This window comes from Miscanthus floridulus, chromosome 3, assembly GCF_019320115.1.
Source record: "Miscanthus floridulus cultivar M001 chromosome 3, ASM1932011v1, whole genome shotgun sequence".
NCBI classification, from domain to species: Eukaryota; Viridiplantae; Streptophyta; class Magnoliopsida; order Poales; family Poaceae; genus Miscanthus; species Miscanthus floridulus.
The window spans coordinates 51,995,808-52,023,278 of NC_089582.1; the positions used below are offsets into that span (position 1 = coordinate 51,995,808).

Consider the following 27,471-nt stretch of genomic DNA (forward strand, 5'->3'; position numbering starts at 1 on the left):
CACTTGAAATATAGGCTTGCAACATGACTGAAAATACCTGAAACACTTCAACACAACGTCATCGGCGGCCATGGCCTACCTGATGGGGAACTACAATAGCCAGCAAACTCCGATCAGGAGGACGTCAAGAACAACGGCTCAACCTACACCTCGCCACCGGACTTCCCTTTATGCCGTGGTGTCTTCGGCTGGCTGCAAGAGACGATGTCTAGGTCGACGACGACCTCCTACTGGTGACATCGGGTTGGTGGTGGCCCGGTGACGCCGTGGCCACGTGACCGGCGAGGTGGAGTGGAGTGCGTAGGGGATGTGGCGTGTGCGCAGCCGGCGATGGGGTGCAACATGATATAGGGAAGCACAGGGCACGGTGAGAGGAGGCGCGGCGGGATGGAGTGGGGCGAGCAGATGCTAGTAAAGACGAGGCAGGCAGGAGGTGGTGTTGGTGGAGGCTAAGAAATGAGTGAATAAGAATTAACATAGAGAATGAGTAGTTGAGGTGAGCCTGGAATCCGTCGGACGCTCGGGTTGCAGCGTTTCCGCGCAACATTCTCTCGGTTGTTTTCAGGGAAAAATAGAGAAAAGACTAAATGGTGCTAATTACCTCCACTAATGCCAGGCAAATACAGTTGCCTGTACCAGGCTAGTACCTCCATTAAGCTGGCAACCAGCGCTAATTACCAACCAGGCCAGGTTAAAATTTCTAACTGCTGCTTTAGTTGCACAAATTAAAAAGGGGAAAACAAAAGGAAAGGACATGTAAAGAGGGCGAAGTAAAACAGCGCTCAAATGAAAAAAAAAAAAACTTTTTTTGAAAAACACAGAACAGACAATTCCAGAACACATATTTCCATATAATAATTTAACTATACAAGTTATTCACATTTCTCTGCAGAACCAAATCCAATCAAATTTGGATAAAAGAATGATTTTCAACGGATTTCTAGCTGCTACCGTTATACAACGAAAATACGAGGATTTCAGTCTAAGTGTGCTGCACACACGCGTCTCAGGAGGCAGAACAAAAAACCTATCCCAACCGCAACTAACAACTTACAACTTGCCTATTCCCAACCGAGCCAACTGAAACTTGAGACAGCAAACAAACCTATAAGGACAAAAAATAATTACATAGCACAAGGAGAAGGGAAACCCGGTTGAATTTTACATCTGATGGAAGAATCTAGATGTATCTGCGTATGCCCGTGCAGCAACGTAGGCCTAGCCCTTCCAGGGCTCAGCTCTTCAAGAATTGAAAGGCAGGAATTGCAGTAAGCTCTTGTGGTGGGGCAACATTCTGAAATTCTTTGGCATCCATAGAATCTGCTATCTCTTCAAGTGATATGGGCATGCTACAGAAAGTAAAATGTCAAGGATTAAGCACATCCTCGGAATCATGCAAGCAACATAATAATAAAAAAAAGGCGTACCCAGTGCAGAGAGCTCCCGCTCTGTGCGGGGTCTGGGGAAGGGTGTTAGTGGCAAGCCTTACCCTCGCCTGTGCAATGCGAGGAGACCGCGACTCAAACCCAGGACCTTCCGGTCACAGGCGGTAAGACTCTACCGCTTGCACCAAGCAACATAATAATGGCGCATTAAATCCTCTACACACCTAATTTCATCATCCAGTAGAAAGGTGTTCTCCAGAGTGTCCTGGCTTGATTCCTTGGTCATCAATGTTCGCATCTCCTCAAGGACCTACAGTCAAGTAGCAAATCAATCAGCACCCACTAGGCTGCTACTAGTTGGCTGCTCTATATGCTATGAATAGGAAAAATGTCAAATTCAAAGAGCAGAAACAAGGGTACAAGAGAAACGGTGAAATTTGGACGAAATAACATTTAACCGAACATAAGTGGTATGACTTATATTCGAAACTGTACCATTCCATATTACATGAACTTAGAATCCAAATAAATTTCCCATAAAACTGCTTGCAGAAATTGTGCTTATGGCATTCCATTTGCATCCAGGGTGGAATGAAACTGACTATAACTATTAACTTTTAGCATAAGAAAATGATTTTCCCTTGTTACCTCTTCTGACACGCTCTCTGAATTATATTTGTCATCCCAGTACTGAGTGCATATTTTGTAAAGCTGCTGCACGCTTAGTACCTGCAAAATACCAGAATAGATTTAGTGTGAGTGAATAAGAACATGGGTTGTGTGTGTGACAGAGAGCTCTTACTGGGCAGAGATCATTGACAATCTCATCATATGAAATCCTGAACTTTTTGAATATGACCTAGACAACATAAATATATCAGTATTGTTGTATTGAGAATTCATATATCAGTATTGGCATAATGAGAATTCAAATTGCATATTCTTTAAGGAGACACAAAATATAACCATCAGCTGCAATAAATGCCTGTGTCAAATTTACCAAGCGGAAAATATTAATTAGGGACCGTCTTCTTTTTCTTGAACATGTGGGAGAAGTGCAGGCCATTATATGTTAGGGACTGACTTAACGTTACTGTCAAGGGCAACATCCCAAAAGTGGTCTATACTGCCCAATAGGAAGTGGTATGAGTTTGGTATGTACAGGTTCAAACTATTCCAGTAGCAATATAGATTTGGAAAGAACATGCTCTATTTACAAAGTAGAAGCTGTAAATCAGCTCGCAGAGGAGCCTACCATCCCCCCCCCCCAAAAAAAAAGAAGAAGAAGCTGATTACTCCTTGTTCGGGATCGGGACACAGTGGAAAGAAAGCAGTGGCTGAAGGGATTGAACCAAATCAGGAGATTGCATGCAAGGACCATCCCTCAAAGCTAAATAAATATTTTACACCTAACTAAATCAAACTAACAATCTATCCCTGACAACATCCAACTAATGTATCATGGATTCATGGTCGCCAGACCAGGTGTGATGCTCTGCTGCTAACAGCTACACACATACAGTGCCTGCAAACATGACCAGAAAAAGCATCCACAACAGAACATTGGTGTCTTTCCTTTTTCTCCAATTAAAAAAAAAGATCCACTCTAGAAAGCTATTATACTCACTTCCCTCTATTCAGGTATGATGTAAAAATGTGACACCTTCAACAATCTGGAAACACCAACCATGACTAAGTCAATACTATATCTTGCTACTTATTTAACAATTTCACAGTTCACACTATCTAACCATGTTTTATACGATTTGGACAGTCTATAAGCATAGGTCTGAACAAACTGTTCAGGTGAGCTGTCCAAGATAGTAAAGACTGGAACTAAAATAAAAGTCACATACCAAGAAGTCGACAGCTTGCCTGATATGCTTGAGTTCATCCAACGCAGATCCTGCATACTGTTAGCATATAACAGTTAGGTGGGAGCAAAATAAACAAAATGCATATTTAATGTTTATATTTGCATTTCCATATTGAGCCATGAGAAATACAATGATATAATAGTCCTGTAAAATGATGGCAAGAACGCAAGATTAGAGAGGGAAAATAGAGGGGTTTTACAAGATGAGCATATATCGCACCCAAGAGATGCAAGTATAATGGACAATTTTGCTCCACCTCACAAGAGAACCCCCTCTATTGCATTAAATTCTGCAAATAAATATGTATCTAGGGTACATATGAATTCAAAACTCATTTTAACTTTTAACATTATGGCTTATGCAACTACAGAAAAAAGATATCAACAACGTGCATCTGAGGAAATTGTTACAGAAAAGCTCAGGTTGCAGCAACTGCACATGTATGATTACCTCTGGCTTGACTTCTCCACACCACACCTCTAGTTGTGCCAATCCTTGTTTCACATATTCTCCATTACTGAAAGAGCAGCATTCATGACGTACAAGAAGGCTGCAGAACAGTGTTGTGACATAGTAAGCAATCTATGCATTGGAGAAAAATGGCAAAGCACTAGATGGCTGAAGTCAGCATATAACTTACTTACCTATTGAAAAGTTGTGCATTGATAAATGAGAAAACCTGGGTAAATATCTTCCGGATAAAAATAGATGGGACCTAGAAGTTCAGCAGATGTTTAGAACAATACCCAGAGTTATAGGGAAGATATGTCAAATAAGTTGAAGCTTACACAGTTGTCTTGCAAAATTTTCAGGAGTTCACTCAAATTGTCGACTATCGCCTGCCAATAACTACCTTGAGTCGAAAATGAACGTCCCCTTGGCAAACTTGATGACCCAAAAGAACGGCCTCTCACCATACTAGCTTTCACAGTTCTTGGGACCTGCACTCACAACGTGATCCAAAAGTTTAACTAATGAAGACACTAAAAACATAGCAACAGCTCATCCTCTGAAGGTATTGGAGGAAGGGCAGCTATGGCGTTTAGTGGGAACTTGAGGTTTGGTGCAGCTTGATGTAGCTGCCAATTTTGACTCGGTAGCTCGGTAGATGTAGTTAATAGTCAAAGGAGTGCATGTAATGTAGGTGTGGGGTTTTTTTTAACAGCTCTCCTATGTATGCGAGGAAAAAAAAAAACTAAAAGCACAGCAAGTACTTGCAGGTGAAGGCACTGAAAGTCTTTGTTTTAAAAAAAGCAGAAGAGCTGTTTTCATTGTATTAGAGAGGTGGGGTGGTCCCCAACAGGATCCTCACTCATACAGGAACCAAATATGAGTGAGGCTATTACACAGACTCAAGACTCTGCACATAGCGAACAACACGACTTGACCTAGCCCAACTGTCCTAGGTTGCAAACTTAAGACCTAGCCCATGCAGTTAAGGCACTGAAAGTCAGAAACTGGAAAATAATTGGGAGCAGTAAATGTTAGCCTAGTCAAAAGGAAAGAAAGAAAATGGGACTTTCCCCCCCTCAAATACGGAGGAGAGCTGTTTCATTCAAGAAGAAAATAAGAACCACGTACAAACCCAGCAATACACCACACCACTCAACCAATTATAACACGTGCGCAACTGCCTCAAACTACGACAACTCAACGTCCCAACCTAAACAAACTCAGGACCTAGATAGAGGCCAAGAGTAATTCAAATAGCCGTGCTTTGCTCCAGCAGCGAACCACAAAGCACCTTCCTATACAATATCCCTTACAACTCTATGTATGTCAAGTGAGACCGAGTTGAAGATGCAATCGTTACAATGCTTCCAAATCTCCTTAGCAACAAGGATGATCAGAGAATTGGGGACTTTCCAAAACAAAGATGTACATCCTAAAGAACATTCTTATATTAGCCTAGAGGGAGTGTGCAATCTGTTAAGTGTATGAAGGCCAGAAAACCTTTGCTCTTCAGTATGTGCCCTACTGCCCTCTGAGTTGCAGTTGGCCAACTTTTTCACTTAAGCACAGACTCAAGAGCAGCATCGGCTTCACTTGATCAAACTCAATGCTTCAGATCTTCCACTTCCATATTGAGTGGGGGGGGGGGGGGGGGGGGGGGGGGGGGGGGGGGGTGTTGCTAAGTGTATGAAGGCCTATCTACTATAGGCCCATATGGCCCATGAGTCTCTCTGTATATATAGCTATCTCCATTAATGGAGTGATCTTCTCAAATCCCCAAGGTTACTAACACAAACGATTGACACAAGGTTACCAATGAAGATCACATGGTAAGTAAGATACCTGAATAGCATATGCCAACAATGAAGAAAGATCTTCCTTCACATTGTCTCCTATCATACCGTATAAGCCTTCCACAAATGCTGTAAGTTGCTGCTTAAAAAGAAAAGCAGGATACTTCGCCTCGATTTGGCGCACAAGGTCCATATCAACTGTGATGTTTGAAGAGCGGAATACCTGTAAAAATGACATCAGCAGATGCGGTCATCAAGTGCCAACCTTATATAATGAGAATAACAAAACTATGGCATGTTCAGATTCAGAACACATCCTGTCCAGATGGCACTATGAAGAATTTGGATCATAAACAACAAAATATGCACCAGAGCGAAGTGTTCCAAATTATTGTACCTTGTACCCCACTTACTCCATGTTCAATGAAAACCTTTTATTTTTACGTAAAAATGTACTCAAAATTACAATATTGATTCTTGTCAAGAGGACAGGCATGCGTTTGAGAAAAGAGGAGACCATGTGAGTCAACTAATTGATTAAACGTACCATCCTCCCAAGGAATGATGATTGAGTCTGTGGCCTTTTCTGTGGACTAGTTCCTGTTGAGCCAGCAGCTTTTAGGCTCTTTTGAAGCATGATCAATAAAGTTGATGAATTTGATAGCCAGTATGCAAGATCCTCATTGCTATCGTGTTTCTGAAATACAAACAACATCAATCGTTGAAGAATAAATTTACTGAGATATAACTTGGAAAAAATGTTTGTGGAACATGGATCCTTGTAAAAAACATATAGAACACAAAGCACAGGATACCTGCATCGCAGAACCAAAGATTTGAATAATCCGATCAAAAACACTTGTTTTCTCTGTTTCAAAGATCTTCCAATGAACAAGACACTTATATATGGTTATTGCAGCAATCGGCTTTCCTTCACTAAAGCCAATATTTTCACTAACACAGTTTATAAGTGCATCAACACTCTCCTGCAAAAAGTATATGGTTCAAGGGAGCTTCACATGTTATATCGTCCTATAAACACACTAAATGGTTTAAAACATACAGATATGAAAGTTTTAACATACATGCTGCCTCTCAAAAAAGGATGCTCTAGGCTGTCCAAAGCTCCCATAATCTTTGGGAGCAGGAGGAGTTCCATGAGGTGTCTGGAGAGAGTGATAAATTTTAGATTCAAACATAACAGAACTGGTAGTTGGCAATTGAATATATTATATGCTTCTGACCTTTTGTTCATCAATGCGTGGACTGCCATTAGTCAAATTCTGCAAAGGTAGAAAGACATTGAAACATTTCAACAATGAAAATGTGTAGTTTATAAAATATTAACAAGTAAAATATGCAGAAGTAGAAATACAAAAAAGAAAACACCAACAGGTGAACATTTGTACTAAAATGTTTGTATGACTCAAGGAATGGAGAGACCGCATACAGATTTCGGAGATGCGTTTTCAGGTATTGTTCTAACAGGAGTACGCAAAAGCGCCTGCTGCCGAAGTAGTTGATTTTCTGCTTCCATAGTAGTTACCTTTTCTTGAAAACTGCCACCATGCAGAACAGACAATTTTCAATGCAATCCGTAAAACATGTACATGATGCATCAGCATAAAAAAAGATTACATATGTAGACAACGCCAACCTTAGCATTGTGTTGGTCAGTTCATTTATCTTTGACTCGGCATCTGTAGCTTTCTTCAGCAACTCTTCCCTTGCTTTCTTCATGTCTTCAAACTTCTTTTCTGTTTCATCAATTTTGGTCTCAAGAGAGCCCACTAAAGCCTAAAAGTTTAAAACAACAGGGCCATGTCACCATCTTTTGTAGTAATATAAAGGAAAGATAGGAAAGAGGTAAATGAAAGGAAAATAAATGAATTTATAGGCCAGATGATATCACAAGCTTCAGTGAAAGAACTAAGATAGATCAAGAGGCACTTCCAATCAGCATTTGTTAGCTTTCCTGAAAGCAAGGGCTACAAGGAAAAGATGAGCATTTCACCATGACCATTTGCTAGAATTCACCAGGTAAGATTGGGAAGTTTCTCCAAGGCGATACGATGGTTGAATGGTGGTTGTTTTTATATTGGTGTCGAAACCATGTTGGGAAACCAAAATAAAATAGTAGATTAGTAAAAAAAATCACAGATAAGCACCTGGAGATGACTATAGTGGATTCAAAATCCAAAAATACAATTTATCAATTTAATGGTCAACACAGACCATGCTTATGTTTTGAGTTACAGACAACTAAAGTTACTAGGCTAATTCGCATCAACAATATTTAAGCACAGGCTTTGGAGACCCGCCGTTGGGTCTCAGACATTAAAGGTACACTCTCTGTCCCAGGCCTGAGTATCTCCTGCTATGGGATTGGGTTGATAGTATGTTGCTGCAAGAGGAGGTTGAAGATCAGCACCGATGGAAGCTCACCAGGTCTGGTATTTATTCTAGCAAATCAGCCTATAATGCTTACTTTTGTGGCTCCATTCACTTTGCTCCATGGAAAAGAATTTGGAAGAGCTGGGCTCCTCAAAACTGCAAGTTCTTCATCTGGCTTGCAATCAACAACAGATGCTGGACTGGTGATCGTCTAGCAAAGAGAGGACTCCCTCATCCAGCGTCCTGTCGTCTTTGCGATCAGGCAGGAGAGGTCCATCCAGCATTTCTTGATATCTTGTGTCTTTGCTAGACAGGTCTGGTTTATTATTTTTCAGAGATTGGGGTTGAGCTCCATCAGCCCGGTTTCTACTAGCAAATTTTCAAGTTGGTGGTACCAGGCAATCAAGGTACCTAAGGGGATGTAAAAAGGGCTTGATACACTCATTTCCCTGGCGGCCTGGGAAATTTGGAAGCACAGAAATGGGTGTGTCTTTAATGGTGCAAGTCCAAGCATCACAATTTATTGCAGACAATGACAAATGAATGCATCCTATAGTGCTCTGCTGGTGCAAAAGGACTCCAGGAGCTATTGGCTGGGTCGCTTGTTGTGGGTTAAATTTTTCCCTAAGTTTTTGTTGGTACGCCCTTTTTTTTTGTTGGTACTCTTTGTCACTTTGCCTGTGCTACACTAGTTTCTTTGGCCTTGTGTCCCATAGTCACAGGTCTTGTTAGTTGTGGAAGGCTAGTTGCTCTGGTCTAGTGTTTCCCTTTGGGGAGGGGGATTCTTCTCCCTCTGTACTTTTTCTTCTTATTTTTCTCTCTTAATTAATGAAATGATGCGCAAATCTCTTGCATGTTCGAGAGAAAAATATTTAAGCACAATTCCACGACTTGTAGCAACATGGTTATGTTCAAACAATATGGTTTCATATGGTTCAAGCCTCCATAAGCACCTGCAAAAATAAATTATTCCCATTCGAGACTAAAGTTTCCTGGTCTGCTCAAGGCAGCAGCACCATCAACCAAATGGAGGATTAGCATGCTTCGGAGCACAGCTCATTAGCATTTCTCATAGTAGGATACTAAATATTGCAGTCTACAAAGTGTACTTCAATTCTCATCAAATAAGTTTTCCTTTAACTCCTTAGCACAAATTTATGATGTAGCATTATGCAACATGCATTTCACTCAATTTGAAGGTTCTCAATAATATATTACACTAGCAGATGAACAAATCTGATGCAATGAACAGCAAACTCATTCACCATACATACCTTAAGGTTCTCATTCTCAGCAGTGAGTTTATCAATAAGAGTTGTATCAACTTGGACCTCTGGTACTAACGAAGCTTTCTCCAGCGCTTCTTTTGCAATTTCCCGTTCCCTTTTCAACAGATCTTTGGTCTCCTTGGACTGTAATTGCAGTTCCTGCAATTGTTGTTGCAACTTCCGATTTTCTTGTGTCTTGGCTTCTTCCATGTCAGTCTGCAGGCAGGGAAAACATACATAAGGTACTTACAGAGGCATTAGATGACTAGAGCTAATATGAATGTTTTTAGGGCGTGTTTGGTTTCCTGTATCTACACCAGCCAGGCTCCATGGACACAGGTGTGCTGTGTTTGGTTGCCTGGGCGATGGTTTGGGCCTGTCCCGCGGCGTGCAGAAGGGACCAGCGAGCCTGGCTCTCCAGGAACGAGAATGAGACCCATTTCTCCAGAGCCAGGCTCACGGGATGCAATGTATTAGCAGGTTAATGATGAATTAGCATAATTTAAGGCATATTAATGTATTTCAAAGTAAATTAAGGCTTAATATGTTGAAAATAAGTACTCCCTCCATTCCAAATTGTAAGCCGTTCTGGCTTTTCTAGATACATGGCTTTTACTATGCATCTAGACATAATGTATATCTAGGTGCATGGCAAAAGCTATGTATCTAGAAAAGCCAGAACGACTTACAATTTGGAACGGAGGGAGTACTACACAATCGATTCAAGCAAAATAAATATTATCTTAATATGTGTTTTTTTTGTTTCAACGCAATATAACATATATCGATGCAGCCAACCAAACAAGTGCATGCCTGGTCTTCTAGATTCAGTGAACCAAACAACAGGTGGTTGCATGCCTTTGGCCTGTCCCTGCGCAGTCTGGCTGGTAGATACCAGCCAGGCTCTCCTCAGTGGTGAACCAAACAGGCCCTTATTGACCTAGGTTGTGCCAACAGTTACAGTCCATGTTACAAAGTTACATATCTGTTTTAAATTAACCTTGCTTAAACGGATAAAGTTTACCACAAAACTGGGAGGTACTACTATATTGTACTAGTAATACTGAAATTCAGACAATAGATAGCTAATTTGCAGTGAACAATTACAATAGGCATGTAAGATGATCGACCATCTCCATTAAATACCGTGCACTTCCTAACTCATTGATACATTGTTTATATATTCAGTAAACAAAATGGGCTAGGATGAGACAATTGGATCAAGCCAATCCAATCCACTTGCATCCTTAGATAACAATCAACTTCAAACTGGCTGGAACTGGAAAAGAACTAGTTGGCTTTAGAAGCTAACTGTATACAATAGAATGATAAATAATAAAAAAATTAAGATAACCACAGTTTGCAAAAAACCACTTAAGTGCATTCATGTGCTCTAGCAACTGCATATTTTGGACCCATTCAGAAAAGTTGGGTCTATAGGTCATAATACATATGTTGTGTGGTCAGCAGGGGTGGAGTTTCCTTGGTTGGTCAATTTTTTTTAATGTCCCTTCCATGCAAATACAGAAAGCAAGAGCATCTGCCAAATAAAGTAAACTAAAACTTTACCCTCATGCGTTTCTCTAGTTGCAGCCGCCACGTGAGCTCCTCAACTTGCTTCTCTAATTTATTCTTGGCAGCTTGGAGAGCACCGGTTTCTTTAGCAGCCTGAAAATACAAAAAAGAAAGGTGAAGTTAGTAGATAATGTAGTTTAAACAATGATTAGTTTACATAACTCTAACTCAGTTCCCATTGTTGATCCAGGCTCCAGAGTACCAGAAGTGTAATGGCTAGACTTATGGCCATTAGGTGCAATTGCAGATGAGTTGGCCCATAAGGACCATAAGCTTTTACTGACCATAACTCCATAAGGAGTTGGCCTATAAATCAAGTTTGGCCCATGAAGACATGGCCTCATTTTCATGTGTATATATACCCAGTTGTCAATCGATAACGTAATGATGTGTACACCTTTTTTGATAATTCATCAGACATCTCTTATGCATAGACATTGGAATTAAAAGAAATACTGCAAAAGCGCACCAATAACTAATAAAGTAAAATATAGTCAGGTCATTTACAACAGAGCTTCTTACCATTTTAAGTTTCCGAAGCTCTTTTCTGGCCACTCTTCCTCTCCAAGCACATTGGGTAGCAATGGCTGCCTTCTTCAAGCTCATGAATCGAGAGCGTGCTACATAACTACGCCAGAAACTCTGTGGAGGACAAATCAGTAAAAGTGAGGTTGATGTATTGGACCATAAATGAAGTAAAAGAGTGATTAGTAAAATATGGATACAGATGCACAGGCTTGAACAGGCGTCTGATTGAATAACGATACTTGAAGAAATAAAGCTACTGGAGATTAAAAAGAAAGTCATCTGGAATTCTTAACTTGGTAATTTCTTTGTGGCATAGAGGAAAGTAATAAAACATGTACTTAAAAATTATTATAATCATAATAAGTGTAAATACAAACTTATTCAGGAAATGGAGGCGCAGAAAAAGATATAACAATCCCTAGGTAAACATGACTTTAGTCAATAATTGAATATGGATATGAAAACATAAGCAAACATAATCATATTTTGACTGCCCTAGTAGCATGATCCAAACCATTTATTTATACAAAAAATGATAAGACTTTGAATGGATGACTGAAAATTAGATGCTTTCAATTTAAAGAAACTAAAAAGAAGACCTGAGATCATACCTGAATGATCACCGCAGCATTTGTTTGCTGATGGAACTGGAGTTCCTTGCGAGCAGCCATACCACGTAGACCAGATTGGATAGTAGTTGATGCAGTACAGAGATTTCTGTAGTTCTTCCTTGCAAAGTGCATACGGTAGCAGGTTTGTATGGTCAATGAAGCAGCCTCCCTGTGGAGATCTTCGTAATAATGTCTTGCAATTTGTCCTTCAGTTATCACAGTTCAGCAATCATTATCTCCACTTCAAAATCAGAGATATTACTAAAACATTTTTTTTATCTTCAGTACTATTTAAGATGTACCTCTGCAAATAGCTTGGAGCTGAGTAGCAGATATTCGCAGTTGAATAAAATTTTTGCGAGCCAAGTATGACCGTACTTTTCTCTGGATTTTACTAGCAGAACGGCCCAAGACCTCAGTTCTCAGAGCATCTAATTCAGCCATTTGACCAGCACGCAAAAACAATTTAGTTTTCCCTATCTGTAAATTACAAAGATTAATTCAAATTAGCATATTAAAGCTAGAACTACAGAAGCAGCAACTTGTCCAGATGAGGATGGAGATATTGCATTGCACTTAATGTTTCTCTTATTAACAATTCCCATGATGCAACGACAAAATATATACAAGGTTGTCCTCGACTTTATTTTTGAGGAATTGCAAATATTTTTCTCATGACATCAAGACAACATGTCCATTGTTTGGGTTGAAATTGACCCAATCTCCTAAGCCATCGAACCATAAAACTAAAGTAGAACTAACCTCCACACGGGATTTTTCTGGGAGCAACATAAAGGCTGAGGCAAGAAAGTATATACCATTCAACTAGAACTGCTTACTGGAGTGCCCTTTTAGGGCCTGTTTGGAACACATAAATTTTACAGGAATCATGAAGGAATTTCACATGAATCAGTTTAATTTCGCAGGAAAAACGCAGGAACAAGAAAAAAAATCCTATTCCAAACAGGGCCTTAGCATTTACAAGATTACGAGAATACAGGAAATATGTTGAATCACAATAAAGGGAAACAGTAGAGAAGCCAAAGAAAGACCAAAATAGTACTATTGGATAAAGTTGATTGATTTAAACACATCAAAACTACTAATTTCAGTCACTTGTACTGACCTGATAGCCTGTGAGATTGACTTTCTCAAGAAGCATGTTTGTAGCAGTAACTTCATCATAACTGCCAATGTAACAGTAAGTACAAACTGTAAGATCAAAATGGAAACCAAAATGCAAAAGACCAGATCAAGGTATTAAGAATACCTTTCACCAAGAACTTCAGGTAGTAAAACACCAAAACGGTCAACAAATTCGTCAAATCTCCTCCTTGTTGGATATCCTAGACAGCTTATTCTTATTGCCTCTAATACTCCCTGTTTACAAGATTAGGTAATGTATCAGTTTAGCATCTCTATCTTCAACAGCTAGTTCATAAAAAAACTGCATTAAGAGCAAGATTTAAAAGCATAAAAATCCCTGGGCATACCACTATCATGTGTACCGCAGAAAGTCGATATTTTATAACATACCCCCTCAGTCCCAGAAAGAGTGCACTTCTAGCTACAGCGCTAAGTCAAGACCATCTTCATTTGACCAGTTTTATACAAAAAAAATACTAATATTTATTATATCAAATAAGTGTCATTAGATTCATCATGGAATGTATTTTTATAGTATACCTATTTGGAACCATGATTGCTGACACTACTTTCTATAAATTTAGTCAAACTTGAAATACTTTTGACAAATCTAATGTGCACTCTTTTTGGGACAGTAGTACCTGTATGCTGTATACTGTTTTATCCACATGATTGTCTTTTGTCCTTAGATCAGTTCAAATGAACAAACGTTTAGCACCCTCCATATATGGTTAAATAGGGAAGAAGGGCAGATGGTTCAAAATAATTTTGATTTACAAGAATAAGCCTGTCCTTATTTTTCTATTCAACCATTCTATATCTGTCAAAACATGTATTTCCAGTGAAAATACTTGTGACAATGTCTTACCCCACATCGAAGTTGCTGGAGAACATTACTGTTCTCAAAAATCGCTGGCTTGAGAACATTATTGGGCTTTATGCAGCGGATGTAATGTGGCTCTGTTGCACTCAGAGTTTCCAGCAAAGCTTGTAATTGTTGCTGTAATATTATCAGAAACGATAAGTTTCCTGATAACAAAGCTATAAAAGATGGGACAAGCAACATTCTGTTTTACCTTAAAGCTTGAACCTATCGATGTAAATTTCGTAGATTTAGCTGATTCTTCAGAAGGTGGAAAAAGACTGGAAACAAACGAACATCTCGAAGCATGTAACAAAACTTGATGCTCATTCACAGCATAATCAATGTTCTTATCCAAGAACAGATCTGTTTGATACGTAACCTGCATAAGCAGAAAACGGTGTTTATAATATTGTGCCACATACTCGGATACTCCATTCAATTATAGAAAGATATGATGGCACCACAGAACTAATTCATCTCCAGGTTAAATGTATGCATCATGTGCAGTAAGTGATTTTGTTGCCAGCGACAGGAACAAAGCATAAGCTGAAAAGTTGCTTATTGACGTGTTAGAAAAGGGGAATTATTCTAAACTTACATCCTTTATCTACATGTAAGTTGGGTTTATCATTTATGCACTAGTATACCTAAAAAATTCAGTGCATTTACATTACAAAACATGTATCTGCAAAAATATCTCCATATGTGCAGTTGTGCACTATGTGAAAAAGAAAAAGAAAATACAGACGTCCCGCCTCCCCCCAGCCCCTCGCCGGCGCCCGCCCCGGGTCCGGCGACCACCTCCACGACTGCCAGCGCTCCTTCCTCCTCTCCTCAGGCGTCGGTTTCCACCTCCACCTTGTCCCCTCACGCGGCGTCGTTCGTCCCTCGTGGCCGCTCCAAGCGGGAGCGGTGGAACGACAACTACCCGTCGGCGTCAAGTTCCGATGGTTCCCCTCGCTCCTACCGCGATATCGTGCTGTCCTCCACGGGACCTGCTTCCTCGGCGGCGTCAGCGGCGGCTGGCGCGCCCAAGGCGGTTGGGGCGTCCGCGGCGGCTGCTGCGCAGCGGGGCGCGGCGGTTGGTGCTTCTAGAGGCCCCACGGCGGTTCTCCAGAGGGCCCCTCCTCCTCGGCGCCATGCCTACGCCCAGCCCCGTCGTGCTGCAGCTCCCGATGCAGAGGGATGGCAAAAGTTCGAGTCCCGCGCCGCCCGACGCCGGCGGCGGCGCGTGGTTCGCCCCCGTCGTCAAGTTCCGGCCGATCTCGCTGGTCTGTGCTTCAACTGCTTCTCGCAGGCGCACAGCGCGGCCCAGTGCCGCCAGAAGACTAGATGCTTCCATTGCAAGGCCCTGGGACACCGATCTTACGTGTGCCCCGGCGCCACTAGTTGCGGCGAGGCGGCCCCTCGCCGACGGCCGGCACCGCGCGTCCCGGTCTGGCGGCGGATCACCCCGGCTCCGGGGTAAGCTGCCGCCCTCGTCTCGCATCCGCCCGAGGACTTGGTGCGCCTTGGGGCGGGGCACCACCCTGGGTCTGGGCGTCGTTGGCGGGCGGCCCCTCGTCGACGGCCGGCTCTGCGCGTCCCGGTTTGGCGGCGGATCACCCCGGCTCCAGGGTCAGCTGACGCCATCGTCTTGCATCCGCCCGAGGACTTGGTGCGCCATGAGGCGGAACACCACCCTGGGTCTAGGCGTCGTCGGCGGCGTCGCCGGCCGCGTAACCGTCGCCCATCGAGTACGGCTCGTCCGGTGTCCCCGCCAGCTGATGGTTCCCAGCAAATGGTCCTCCCTCCGGAGGCATCAAGGGCCGTGTTCATCTCTGTCATCGGTGAGGCGGCGGCGGTTGAGGAGCTGGCTGCGGTGATCGCCTTGAGGCTGGGTGTTGAAGATGACCCGCTGGCCCTTCGTCGTGCCTCCCCGGCTAGCTTTCTGCTAGTCCTCCCTGACGGGGCCGCGGTGGCGCGCCGTGTCCGGTCTCTTTCCCCGCAGTTAAATTCGGGTCCGGCGGGCGGTGCTGATGCTTTCCGCGGCGGTTCGGGGCGGCGGCCGGTCTGGGTGCGGTTGGGCCCCACGGCTTCTTGCGACTCCTACGTGGAAGCTACTCCTTCGGCAGCAGCCTCCACTCCAGCCGTTGGAACAGAGGAGCCGCGTCTTAACTCGCGGGGGAATCGCGACGTGCGCGACGTGCCATTAATTGAAGCCCTTGAATCGACCTCAACGCCCAAGGTCGGCGCGGCAACGTCTACTGCCCACCGGATACGCCTTAATGAAGAAGTTTCGCGGCCAATCGGCAAGCAGGGATTGGGGGACGAGTTGACTCCCTCGATGAAGGGCTCGGCGGCTGATTTGATGACTGAATTGGTCCAGCCTAGCCCGGCAAATGTTGCTCCTCCTGGGCTGATGGATGGGGCTGGTCCTGGACCTGATGAGGCGCAAGGCCCAATCGCTGACAACTTCGTCATGGGCCATGGTGAGGCAACGGAGGGGAATCCCCTAATCTTGCCGGCCTCACCATGCTTACCGCCGCACCCCACCTCAGGCTTGGCCACTGAAGAAAATCCCCCAAGGTCGCCGGCTGTTCTTGGCTCCCCATGGACCTCTCCCCCACCGGAGTTCAGGTCTCTGAGTTCGCCTCCGGGTTTGGGCAAACGCTCTGCGAACCCGCTACAAGTCTACTCGCGTCGCCGCTCTCGCCCGCGCGGGGCTGCTCTTCCAGAGAGCTCCACGTTGGCGCCGACGATAGAGCTGGAGGCCGAGGTCTCCGCCAAATCTCCGTGTATACCGGCGGGGGATGTGGCAGCTCCGGCTCCGTCCCCAGCCGCGACGCCTTTGAACCACGACACCTTCATCAGCAACCTCTCCCGTCGGACAGCAGGCCTGCTGCCAGTCCCCACCATCAGCAAACGTCGCGCAAAAGCTCTGCCACCTGGTGAGACTCCACGGCGTAGTCGACGTCTTGCGGGGGCAGTGGCTGAGTTCCAACCGGTGGACTGGGCAAGGCGGTCGAAAATGAAGGTTATGCGCTCGCTGGAAATCATTAGTGAGCAGAATGGTGTCTGTCAGCAGGCTGAAGAGGAGTATTGTAAGCTTTTTGAAAACCCACTTCCTGACGTCCATCTGATTGGTTTGGCTGCCCTGTTCAACTGGTCCATCCCCGAGTTCTGTGAGGATGATGATCAAGTTGGTGAAGATGTAGTAGCCACATAAGCTGCTCTGGTCTGTGCTCTTGGTCGTTTTTTTCACAATCTTGTAATGGATCCAGCTAAAATTTTAATTTGGAATGTAAGGGGCCTCAATTCTACAGCAAGGCAAGATTCTCTCCGCACTCTTGTGGAAGCTTCCCGGTCAGATATTGTGTGCATCCAGGAAACAAAAATCTCTACGTCAGCCAGGCGAGTGATCCTGTCTGCTCTGGGGACTGATTTCTCAGAGTTTGCTGAGCTCCCCTCTGTAGGTGCTAGCGGTGGTATTCTTGTTGCTTGGCGTCGTCATCTTGGTACTGCAGGGGCCTGCCATGTGAATAACAACAGCGTAACTGTTCAACTATGCCCGGTTAATGGTGTTTCCTGGTGGTTAACCTGTGTGTATGGTCCTCAGGGCATGGATGAGAAAATCCAGTTTCTACAGGAACTGAGAGATATCAGAGGGGGCTGTCCTGATCCATGGGTTCTTGTTGGCGATTTCAACTTGATTTACAAAGAGGAAGACAAGAATAATGATAACTATAACCGAGCAATGATGGGTCGTTTCAGACGTTTAATTAATGATCTTGCTATCAAGGAAATTCCTCTACATGGTCGGAAGTATACATGGTCAAATCAGCAAAATAATCCTACTTTGGTAAAGCTGGACAGGGTGTTTTGTTCAGTGGACTGGGAGGATCTTTTCCCAAACTGTCTGCTGCAAAGCATGGCTTCGGAGGACTCAGACCATTGCCCTCTTTTGTTTGGACTTCAGGATAATAAATCAGGTCGCAGACGCTTTCATTTTGAAGCTTTTTGGACTAAGCTTGAGGGGTTTCAGGAAACTATAGCAGCTGCTTGGGCCTCAGTGCCGGCTGGTCCTTGTCCTTTCTCCACCTTGAACCTCAAGTTCAAAGCTGCCACTAAAGCTTTACAGAGTTGGAGTGATAAATCAGTGGGTCACGTTAATTCTCAGCTAGCCCTTGCCCGTGAAATCCTCCATCAGCTGGAGATCGCCCAGGACAGTCGCACCCTCTCACCAAGAGAAGACTGGCTGAAAAACAATCTTAAGAAGCATTGCCTTGCTCTTGCATCCCTCAAACGGACAATTGCCCGTCTTCGCTCAAGAATTGATTGGGTACGTGATGGGGACGCCAACACAAAGTTTTTCCAACTCCATGCCCGTCACCGCAAGAGGAAGAACTTCATAGGCAAGCTGGTTTCAGGTGACCAGATCTACACCAAACATGAAGACAAAGCAAGATTGTTAGATGAATTCTATGAGGGCTTGCTTGGGACAAGCCTGGACAGAGCGCGTACTATCAACCTTGATGCGCTTGGGATCCTCTCCCATGATTTGGCTGATCTTGAGCTCCCTTTTACTGAAGAAGAGGTGTGGAAAACAATTAAGCAGCTGCCTCCGGACAAAGCGCCCGGTCCAGATGGTTTGACTGGCAGATTTTACAAGGCTTGCTGGCCGGTTATAAAGAAAGATATTATGGCTGCAGTTTCTGCTGTATGGTGTAGGAGATTTGCTGGTTTTGAGGTGCTTAATGCAGCTTACATCACTCTTCTACCCAAAAAGGAGGAAGCTGAGCAGCCACAAGACTTTCGGCCTATCAGCTTGGTACATAGTTTTGCTAAGTTGATCACTAAAATGTTGGCGAATCGACTTGCATGTCGGCTGCAGCAGATGGTGTCTCCCAATCAAAGTGCTTTTATTAAAGGGCGTTTCATACAGGACAACTTCATGCTCATTCAGCAAACGGCAAGATTTCTCAATCAACAAAAGCAGCCTAGAATCCTTCTAAAATTAGACATCTCAAAGGCATTTGATTCAGTTTCTTGGCCCTTTTTGCTTGAGGTTCTGCAGCACTTAGGCTTTGGCCAAATCTGGAGGGACATAATCAGCGGGTTACTCTCCTCCTCTTCTACTCAAGTAATTTTGAATGGAATACCTGGGGAGCGTATTTCTCACCGGAGAGGACTAAGGCAAGGTGATCCGTTATCACCCATGCTTTTTATTCTTGTTATGGATGTGTTGGGACATATGGTAGCCAAGGCAGCCGCTGCTGTTTTGTTGCAGCCACTATCATCTCGTACTCTTCAACATCGTATATCTCTCTATGCCGATGATGTGGTTCTTTTTCTCCGGCCGGAGGCAACGGATATTGCTGTCATAATGAACATCCTCCAACTTTTTGGTGATGCTTCAGGTCTCAAAACCAATTTGCAGAAAAGCAATGTGTTATCAATCAGGTGTGGGCATACAGAACTGGCCTTGGTACAGCAACTTCTCCCCTGTGCGCTCATGGATTTTCCCTGCAAATATTTGGGGTTGCCTCTCTCTCTCAAGAAGTTAACTAAGGAACAGATCCAACCTATTATAGATAGAATAGCTGATCGGCTTCCGGGATGGAAAGCAGACCTCATGACACGGGCAGGACGAAGGATTCAGGTGCAGTTTGTCCTCACAGCCATGCTTATTTATTTGGCAATGGCAGTTGATTTCCCACCATGGGCAATTAAAGCCGTGGACAAACTGCGGAGAAGTTTTCTTTGGAGGGGCCGCAAAGATGCTCGTGGAGGACACTGTCTTGTGGCTTGGGGAAAGGTTACCCGTCCACTTGAACTAGGTGGGCTTGGCATTTCTGACCTCAAGCATCTTTGTTGGGCACTAAGGATGAGATGGGTTTGGTTGAAAAAAACTGAACCTCAGCGCCCATGGGCAGCCCTTCCTATTCAGATCCCGGGCCAAGTTTATGCCTTCTTCTCGATAGCCGTTATATCGGAAGTGGGCAATGGGAATCACACTTTGTTCTGGACTGATCGTTGGATCCATGGACAGTGTATCGCTGACCTTGCACCGAGACTACTCGAAGCCATCCCGAAGAGAAGGGTGAAGCAACGTACGGTACAGGAAGCTCTTACTGGTCGCAGCTGGGTTTTGGATATTAAGGGAGCCCGCACTGTAGGTGTTATTGTCGACTTCCTCCATCTCTGGGATTTGCTGTACAATTTTGAGTTAGAGCCTCATGTTGAAGATGTCCACATATGGCGTTTCTCTGCTAGTGGGAAATACTCAGCCAAGTCTGCCTATGAGGGTTTCTTCCAGGGATCTACTGAGTTTGGTCCATACGAGAGGATTTGGAGAACCTGGGCACCGCCCAAATGTCGTTTTTTTCTTTGGTTAGTGGCCCACAATCGGTGCTGGACAGCAGATCGCCTTGCGTGTCGTGGGCTGCCTCATCCTGTGCACTGCCCTCTCTGTGATCAGGAGGATGAGACTATCAACCACCTCCTAGTCTCCTGTGTCTTTGCTAGACAATTTTGGTATCTCCTTTTGAGACAGGTCGGCCTACACTCCTTGTCACCACAGCCTTCTGATTCTTCCTTTGATATATGGTGGGAAAAGGCTATTCGAGCAACAAGTGGATTAATGCAAAAAGGTCTCAACTCTCTTATTGTGCTTGGTGCTTGGACTCTTTGGAATCACCGGAATCGTTGCGTTTTTGATGGAATTACCCCCAACCTTGGTCGGGCTCTCTCCCTTGCTGGAGATGAGCGCCGGTTGTGGAGTGTAGCAGGAGCCCAGGGTCTGTCATCTTTGACAGCCCCTCTCTTTGGTAGTTAGCTTAGTCATAGTGTTTGGTCGCCTTCTGTCCTTGCCAGGCGCGAATGTTATTTGTGTGGGGTTGTGTGTGGTGTGTGTTGTAGGGCTCTAGCCCCTTTCTTTCTTCTTAATATAATGATGCGCAGCTCTCCTGCGTTTTCGAAAAAAAAAAAAAAATTGATCACTTGCTCACTAGCTGTGTTTGCAAGGCAATTCTGGTTCTCCCTCCTAATTTGCTTTGGGCTGCAAAGCTCTAGCGCCGACGATCAATGATGCTTCTTTTGAGGACTAGTGGTATAGAGCTGACGAGATGGTCGATGGACAATTGCAACGAAGCATCAACTCCCTCATTATCCTAGAGGCTTGGACACTTTGGAAACATAGGAACAAATGTGAGGACGAGGCCCAACTTTGGGCATTGGCTGGAGCGCGAGGGATCTCTTTCTTGTCGGACCTTGTTCCTAGGGGCTAGGTCGTTCCAGGTCGTGTGTACTTATAGCAAAAAGATGCATATGAAATGTTGTGATCCTTTGGGTGTGTGGGTGTTGGTGTAACCGGGGTTGTTTACCCTTTATCCTTCTTATTTAATAAATGATATGCAGCTCTCATGTGTGTTCGAGGAAAAAAATGTCTTGATAGTTTGTTTATTTGAACTTGTAGGTGTTAATATATTTTTTCAACAAACTTGGTCAAATTTAGAGAAATTTGACTTAGGGCAAAGCTAAAGTGACCTATAATTTGGAACAGAGAATACAATCTAATATAATGTACGTAATCATATGTCACACTGTCACAAAATCCACAATGAATGCATCTTACATTTTGTGAAGAATGTAAGAATTATTCTTTCAAAGGATAGTAGGGCAGACAGAACAAGTATGTTCCTTACATTTCCAGCATAGTGGTGAATAGTGAAATCAGACCGTGAGAACTTTGGCCTACTGAAGTGTGGGTTCCCCTTAAATTTTTGATACAGCTTTTCAGCAAATATTTCATGGGTTGAATTTCGCAACATGCTGAAGCACAAAACAAGACAATGTTAGAAAGGCTCAGAACTACAAACAAGATATTCATGGTTTACTTACCAAGTTTCATCCAGTAGAGCAATTATACCCCCTGGTTTCTGTAATGAAAGAAAGATGTCAAAAATGCAATCTCACAGTATAGCCAAACTACAATGGAAATTTTTAACTAACATCTCTAGATGGTTAAAAAATTTGCACATTGAACTCAGACCCGTCCAGTTTGTTCAATAATTATTGGTATCAGATAATTCCACATTCAATCCTAGGTTACATGAGTCTACAATAGTAATTAAAGAAGGCAATAACTAGCTGAAGGCAGGTCAAAGAAAATGTCACAGATTCACACTGGTGCAAAAACGATCATACCAATGCAGAAAATAAATATATATGGATAATAAAAGAAAGCATTGCAAAGAACACTGTATGTTGTTCACCTTCTCAATAAGATCAAGAATCTCTTGGTTATCTACAAACTGGATATAACTCCAATCAATTTCTTCCCTTGTATATTCTTCTTGTTCCATCTTAAACACATGCTGCTCATGGAACAGATAAAAGAATGATTACACATAATGACACAAAACAAATTTTATTTGACGATGCTAAAACATAGAATGCAGAACATTCTCAAGAACTGAGACTTTCATTCTCTAACCTGATTAAAGTGTTGTTGCAGCTTCTCGTTAGTTAAGTTGATGCAAAACTGCTCGAAACTGAGGCATGTCATAATATCACCATATAACAATTGTTATGTTTCGTATCATCAAAAGATAACAAGATGGTTTCATGTCATACACAACATTCGCTAAGTAGAGTTATGGAAGATTTAAGGCTCTTAATAAGGAGAGTATATAACTTCGTTATTACTATGCATCACCGTAACCAGTGCAGCCATTAGCTGCAGAAACTACATGCTGCACCCTCTAAAAAGAAGAGCACATATTCCAGCCAAATTTTGAACCCAGAGTCCCCATTCATGTCAACAACAACATGATGTTGGTTTCCCTTAAGGTTTTCTTTTGTGCGGCAAGTGTTGTGAGTCAAGACCATAGCTACATATCCCTTTTATTCTTTTGAATCTTCACAATTACCAAACTTTCAATATGTGAATTTGATTTAGCATGTTGGGCCTGTAGTCACATATATGAATTACTCTTTGGTCAAATAAGCTATATTTTCCGCTTTACAAAAGAGCAACTTAAGCGATGAATCTTTTTAAAGCAACATGGAGGATCTTTTCCCCTAATAAAGCCTATTGCTATATAAAAAGTGAAATTCAACATGCATATTGAATGATTGTCACAATATGCACTCTGCTTTTTATTCATATATTTGGAGTTCCCTCAAAATGTTGCAACACCAAAGAGCCACTCCAAAAAAAAAGTAGATTAGGAGAAAAGCTCCTAAGATATGCTGATACTACTACACTTTTAGTTAAAAGGCAGAAAAAATATGTTACGTTCTAAGCACATGAAGGCCATTGTTTTAACTGGCATTGTATGACCTATATGTTACATAATCAACAATTTCCATTTTGAACTAATTCAAAAGACTTGAGATGTGTGATGAAACAAATAATCCAAATACAAGCCATTTGATTTAACTTCAAAATAGATGGAATGGCTTTGTATTGCAGCAAACATAGTTTGAACATGTCACCAATATCCACTATCCAATAAAAAAACTGCTGCTGTGACTGTATTACACTATATTAAGACATTGATAAAGATAAACAGAAGATTAAACGCAAAGGCATACCAGTTAAGCACCTGTTTGTCTTGAAACTCTCAAAACCATATATATCCAGTACACCAATCAGAAGCTTTGAACTTAGATCTTGTCCTATTGAAGTATTTATCTTATTTACAAGCCTGAAAGAAACAGCAACATAAGTGAATTATCTTTTTATGTTACCGAAGTAACATACTATAAAGCAACAATAATCAACTGCTTGACAATGTGAGAACTTACCAATCAAACAAACGAGAGTAAACAATTCTGGCCAATGCATCTCTACTGAGAGCTGCTGCTCGTGCATCTAAATTTTTCACAATACTTTCACCACGTGTTACCATAACTCGCTTACACAAAGATTCCTCAAGAGCCTTCTCATCACACCTGAAATGTTGTCAAATGCATGTCATGCATAAGATGACAAGCTAATATTACGGAGGGAGCACAAGAAAGGACTAATACATGAAAAGCTCTGCAGCTGTCCTAAGATGGAACTGGGACTTGTCATGTTTGGGTACAGAAGAATCCGCTTCACTCCCTTCTGAAAATTCCACATTGCCCAAATGAAGAATAGCAGCGACAACTCTAAATATTGCATCCTGCACGAAATGGCAATAGAAGTTATAAGCAAATATCTTCAGATAAAATAAATTAATTTCAACCGTACACATGTACATACCTGTTCATCAGAACTGATGCCCACAATGTCCATTGCCCTCCTAGTTATGATATATTCTGAAGCATCATCCATCCCATCAAGCTTAATGCAACTAGACTGGTTAAGATAGTGAAATGATGCGGCATCTGCCAGTTTATATCTCTCACGGTCCTGCAACAGCAACATTTTAACACAGATCAAAAGTTGAAGACACAGTTGATGGCAAAATCTACATCATCAAAAGAAAAGTAGTACTACAATGTAGTAGGCTGGGAACACAGTTGCCCCATATATTATATTGTTTACAAAGTTGTAGTTTAGAATTTGGTTTGTAGCCATGTTGAATTTTTTACCTCAGGTGGTGCAGCACATAGCATGTAAAAGCAGTGATAATTCCTTTCTGGATCAGATATTTGACAGACACGAGACCTTTCTAGGAGGTAAGTCCTTATGGCAGCTCCTGAGATCCTCCCATTCTTGTCAAACTGAATCTCAACAAATTTGCCAAAACGACTGCGTAATAAGATAAAAGAAAGCGAAAAAGTATGAGGAAAATATAAAAAAGATTGTGCTAAATGAGCAAATGCCAACTGTTGGAAACAGAAAAAAGCAAATAATAACCATGTTTTTTTAAGTTCATTACCTTGAATTATTATTCCTGACTGTTTTTGCATTTCCAAATGCCTCAAGAACAGGATTGGACTGCATCAATCAAATAGATAGATTAGATAGTATAAGACACACAAATGACATTAAGATTGGTGAAATGTGAGTTTGATGCAATCCTGCAGAACGATCAGCTTGCTCCCTTACAAACATTCCAAGATGCCAGTTCATAATCCATACATCCACTATTTTGGGTTGCTAATATTCCCAAGAGCAAGAAGAGAAATTGGAGCCCTCACCTCCAGTACTTGTTGTTGCACTGACCTTCCCCCAGATTGAGCTTTACCACCCATAAATGCAAGATACTGCATAAGACTTTTAGTGCTTTCTGTCTTACCAGCTCCACTTTCACCACTCACTAATATGGCTTGGCTTTTACCATAATTCATCATAAGCCTGCATGGTTGATATGTCAGATACATGCAACACGATAAATGCATAAAATATTCGAGTTTTCCTTGGGGGGTTGAAACACACCTATATGCACGATCTGCAATGGCAAAAGGATGGGGGCTCAGCTCGCCAAATTCTGCGCCTTTATAGATTCCCATCATGTGATTGTTATAAAGGTGGGGAAGTCTTTGAAATGGATTAACAGCTATTAAAATGTTGCCAGTATAAGTCTGGAAAGGACAGACATCTTTAAGCGGTTAAATCAGACCACAAGGTTGTTCGGTACACTAGAGCATATTATAAAATATAAACAGATGCAATGTTGCAGAATTCCAAACTCCTCTAATATAGAAACTAGAAACAGTAAACACCTTAACACCAAATAAAATAAGAACAGCAATGAAACATAAACACTATACAGACAGGACCCAGGAGGTGTAATTTGAACGAGTAACTCTACTATCATCCTAGAGAGCATATAAGAACTGAAAAGTCAGATAACCAAGAACTCACAGGACTGGATCCAAGTATGCATCAGTAAAAAGAATAAAAGAAAAGTGCTGATATGTTGAACAACTCAACTTACATATATTTCATTCATTGCATATCTAGACTTTAAGTTCTGTAGAACTCCTGGTTCATTAAGATAAGCTAGCCTCGTCATATCCTCAACGCCACAGCGCTTCGCTTCTGCATCCTTAGGATACACACTTGAGACATTGGCAGTAACCTGTAACCAAAATATGTTTATTTATTTTTATTTATCATTATCCATATACTTCAATAAATTAATTTACTATTAGAAGCTATAGCGGTATAGTCTGACACTCATGAATTAACAAATTCAGACTTAAAAACAATTAACCTGAGGCATAAAAAAGAATTTTAGGAGAAAAGTGCTGCAACAGCCTCAGTAAAGCATGAATAGAAAGTGACAAACCATCAGGACGAGATAAACTAACAAAATGTCACTTTTGGCAGAAAATAAAAAGAGAAACCTATCATGGAACTAATAACTGACCTTCTTCCCAGAAGTGCAGTTTATAATTAATTCATCTCCTTGGACCTCCTCCACCAGCCCATCAATCCAAGCCACCTCAGCATCCTCAACCCAAACATGAGAACCCACTGTAAAGTGGACTTTGGATGCCTGCAACAGAATATGCACAAGAACACAACTAATGTCAGTTAACCAGTCATTACAGTAAACTAACAAGTACGAAGGACGATGAGTGAAGAAAGAATAGTAACAACTACAATATCTCAATCCAAAATTACAATGAGGAGACACATTTATTGACAAAATAATAGTTGAGAAGTTCCTGAATATCAGATCATTCCATTGTGTTTGAACTTACAACTGGCATATGAGGATCCACATCTGGGTGACAACAGGACACATAACCTAAGTTTCTTGCCCACATTTAAACTAAAAGCGTGAAAAGAAGTATATATAAAGCATCCATAGACATTGTCCCATGATTTAGGTGCCCATTTTTGCACACTGATTGAAGAAATAATGAACCAAACAGAGAATAAAGGTCCTAATTATTCTTAATTAATGCTAGCCCAGCAGTATCACAAAAACCTTGATCATGTTCCATGAGATGATCAGAGTGTCTCAGTGAGAAGAACAAGATAGAATCTACCATAAGACGGTATGAGGGGCTGAGGCAGAGACCCCAACCTCACCACATTGCACAATCACGGCCAGACGAAGGAAGGAACAACGAAAGGCTGCCCCGATTCATATCCTGGGTACACCATTCCCCGAAATTATGCCCGGTTCAATAAGACGTGTATATCTCAATGTCAATGATCGCACGATACAACTGCTTGAACTCTCCAAACGCCGTGGAAACACCCCGAACCGAGCCGGCATTTAGGCGCCCTCATCAAGCGGGACAGTCCCCAACACGCTACTACCCAAACAAAGCACAAGTAACAATAACAAGCACAGATAAATCCGATGAAAAGCAAATCGCAGCACGTACCATTCCGTCGGCGGGGCCGGATCAAGGCCGGCGGCGCCGAGGGCGAAGAAGCGGCTCCGCTAGCGCGATCGCCGCTACCGCCCTCCCGCCGCCGCGAGGGGGGAGTTAGCGCCGGAGTGGCCGACGCGCGAGCCCACTGCGGGATCCGCGCTGCCGCCGCGGGGGCGGGTGGAGTCCGCGGGATCGCGACGTGAAGCGTGCTGCTAGATTTGGATTAGGACCTGCGTTTCGTGTTTGTTTGTTTTTTCTTCTTCCAGGGAGGAAGGCGCCTAGCGACTAGCGAGCCGCGAGGAGGCGAGAGCGAGGACCG

At 42.7% G+C, this 27,471-nt stretch overlaps 1 protein-coding gene across 1 annotated transcript; it reads right to left on the bottom strand.

The window, feature by feature from the left end:
- Positions 1-836: 836 nt before the first annotated feature.
- Positions 837-27,471, bottom strand: LOC136541647 (myosin-6-like). Its single transcript, XM_066533641.1, has 39 exons — positions 27,162-27,471; positions 26,189-26,317; positions 25,754-25,897; positions 25,252-25,397; positions 25,014-25,170; positions 24,752-24,810; positions 24,462-24,621; positions 24,130-24,279; positions 23,913-24,049; positions 23,688-23,834; positions 23,486-23,587; positions 22,372-22,429; positions 22,151-22,252; positions 21,777-21,814; positions 21,581-21,707; positions 14,107-14,274; positions 13,899-14,030; positions 13,155-13,264; positions 13,011-13,071; positions 12,187-12,364; positions 11,885-12,090; positions 11,268-11,387; positions 10,740-10,838; positions 9,177-9,386; positions 7,166-7,305; positions 6,959-7,067; positions 6,753-6,791; positions 6,594-6,674; positions 6,324-6,494; positions 6,056-6,205; positions 5,558-5,731; positions 4,051-4,203; positions 3,907-3,977; positions 3,713-3,812; positions 3,242-3,298; positions 2,188-2,244; positions 2,034-2,114; positions 1,610-1,695; positions 837-1,349 (listed from the first exon to the last, which is right to left on the bottom strand). The coding sequence occupies exons 1-39, from the start codon at positions 27,162-27,164 to the stop codon at positions 1,235-1,237; spliced, it is 4,527 nt and encodes a 1,508-aa protein (XP_066389738.1). The 5' UTR covers positions 27,165-27,471; the 3' UTR covers positions 837-1,234.

Coding starts and splice junctions, on each gene's coding strand:
- LOC136541647 (XM_066533641.1), bottom strand. Junction 4,204..5,557: donor TGTTGGCATATGCTATTCAG/GTATCTTACTTA, acceptor TTGTGAGTGCAG/GTCCCAAGAACTGTGAAAGC. Junction 2,115..2,187: donor TTGTCAATGATCTCTGCCCA/GTAAGAGCTCTC, acceptor GGTATTTTGCAG/GTACTAAGCGTGCAGCAGCT.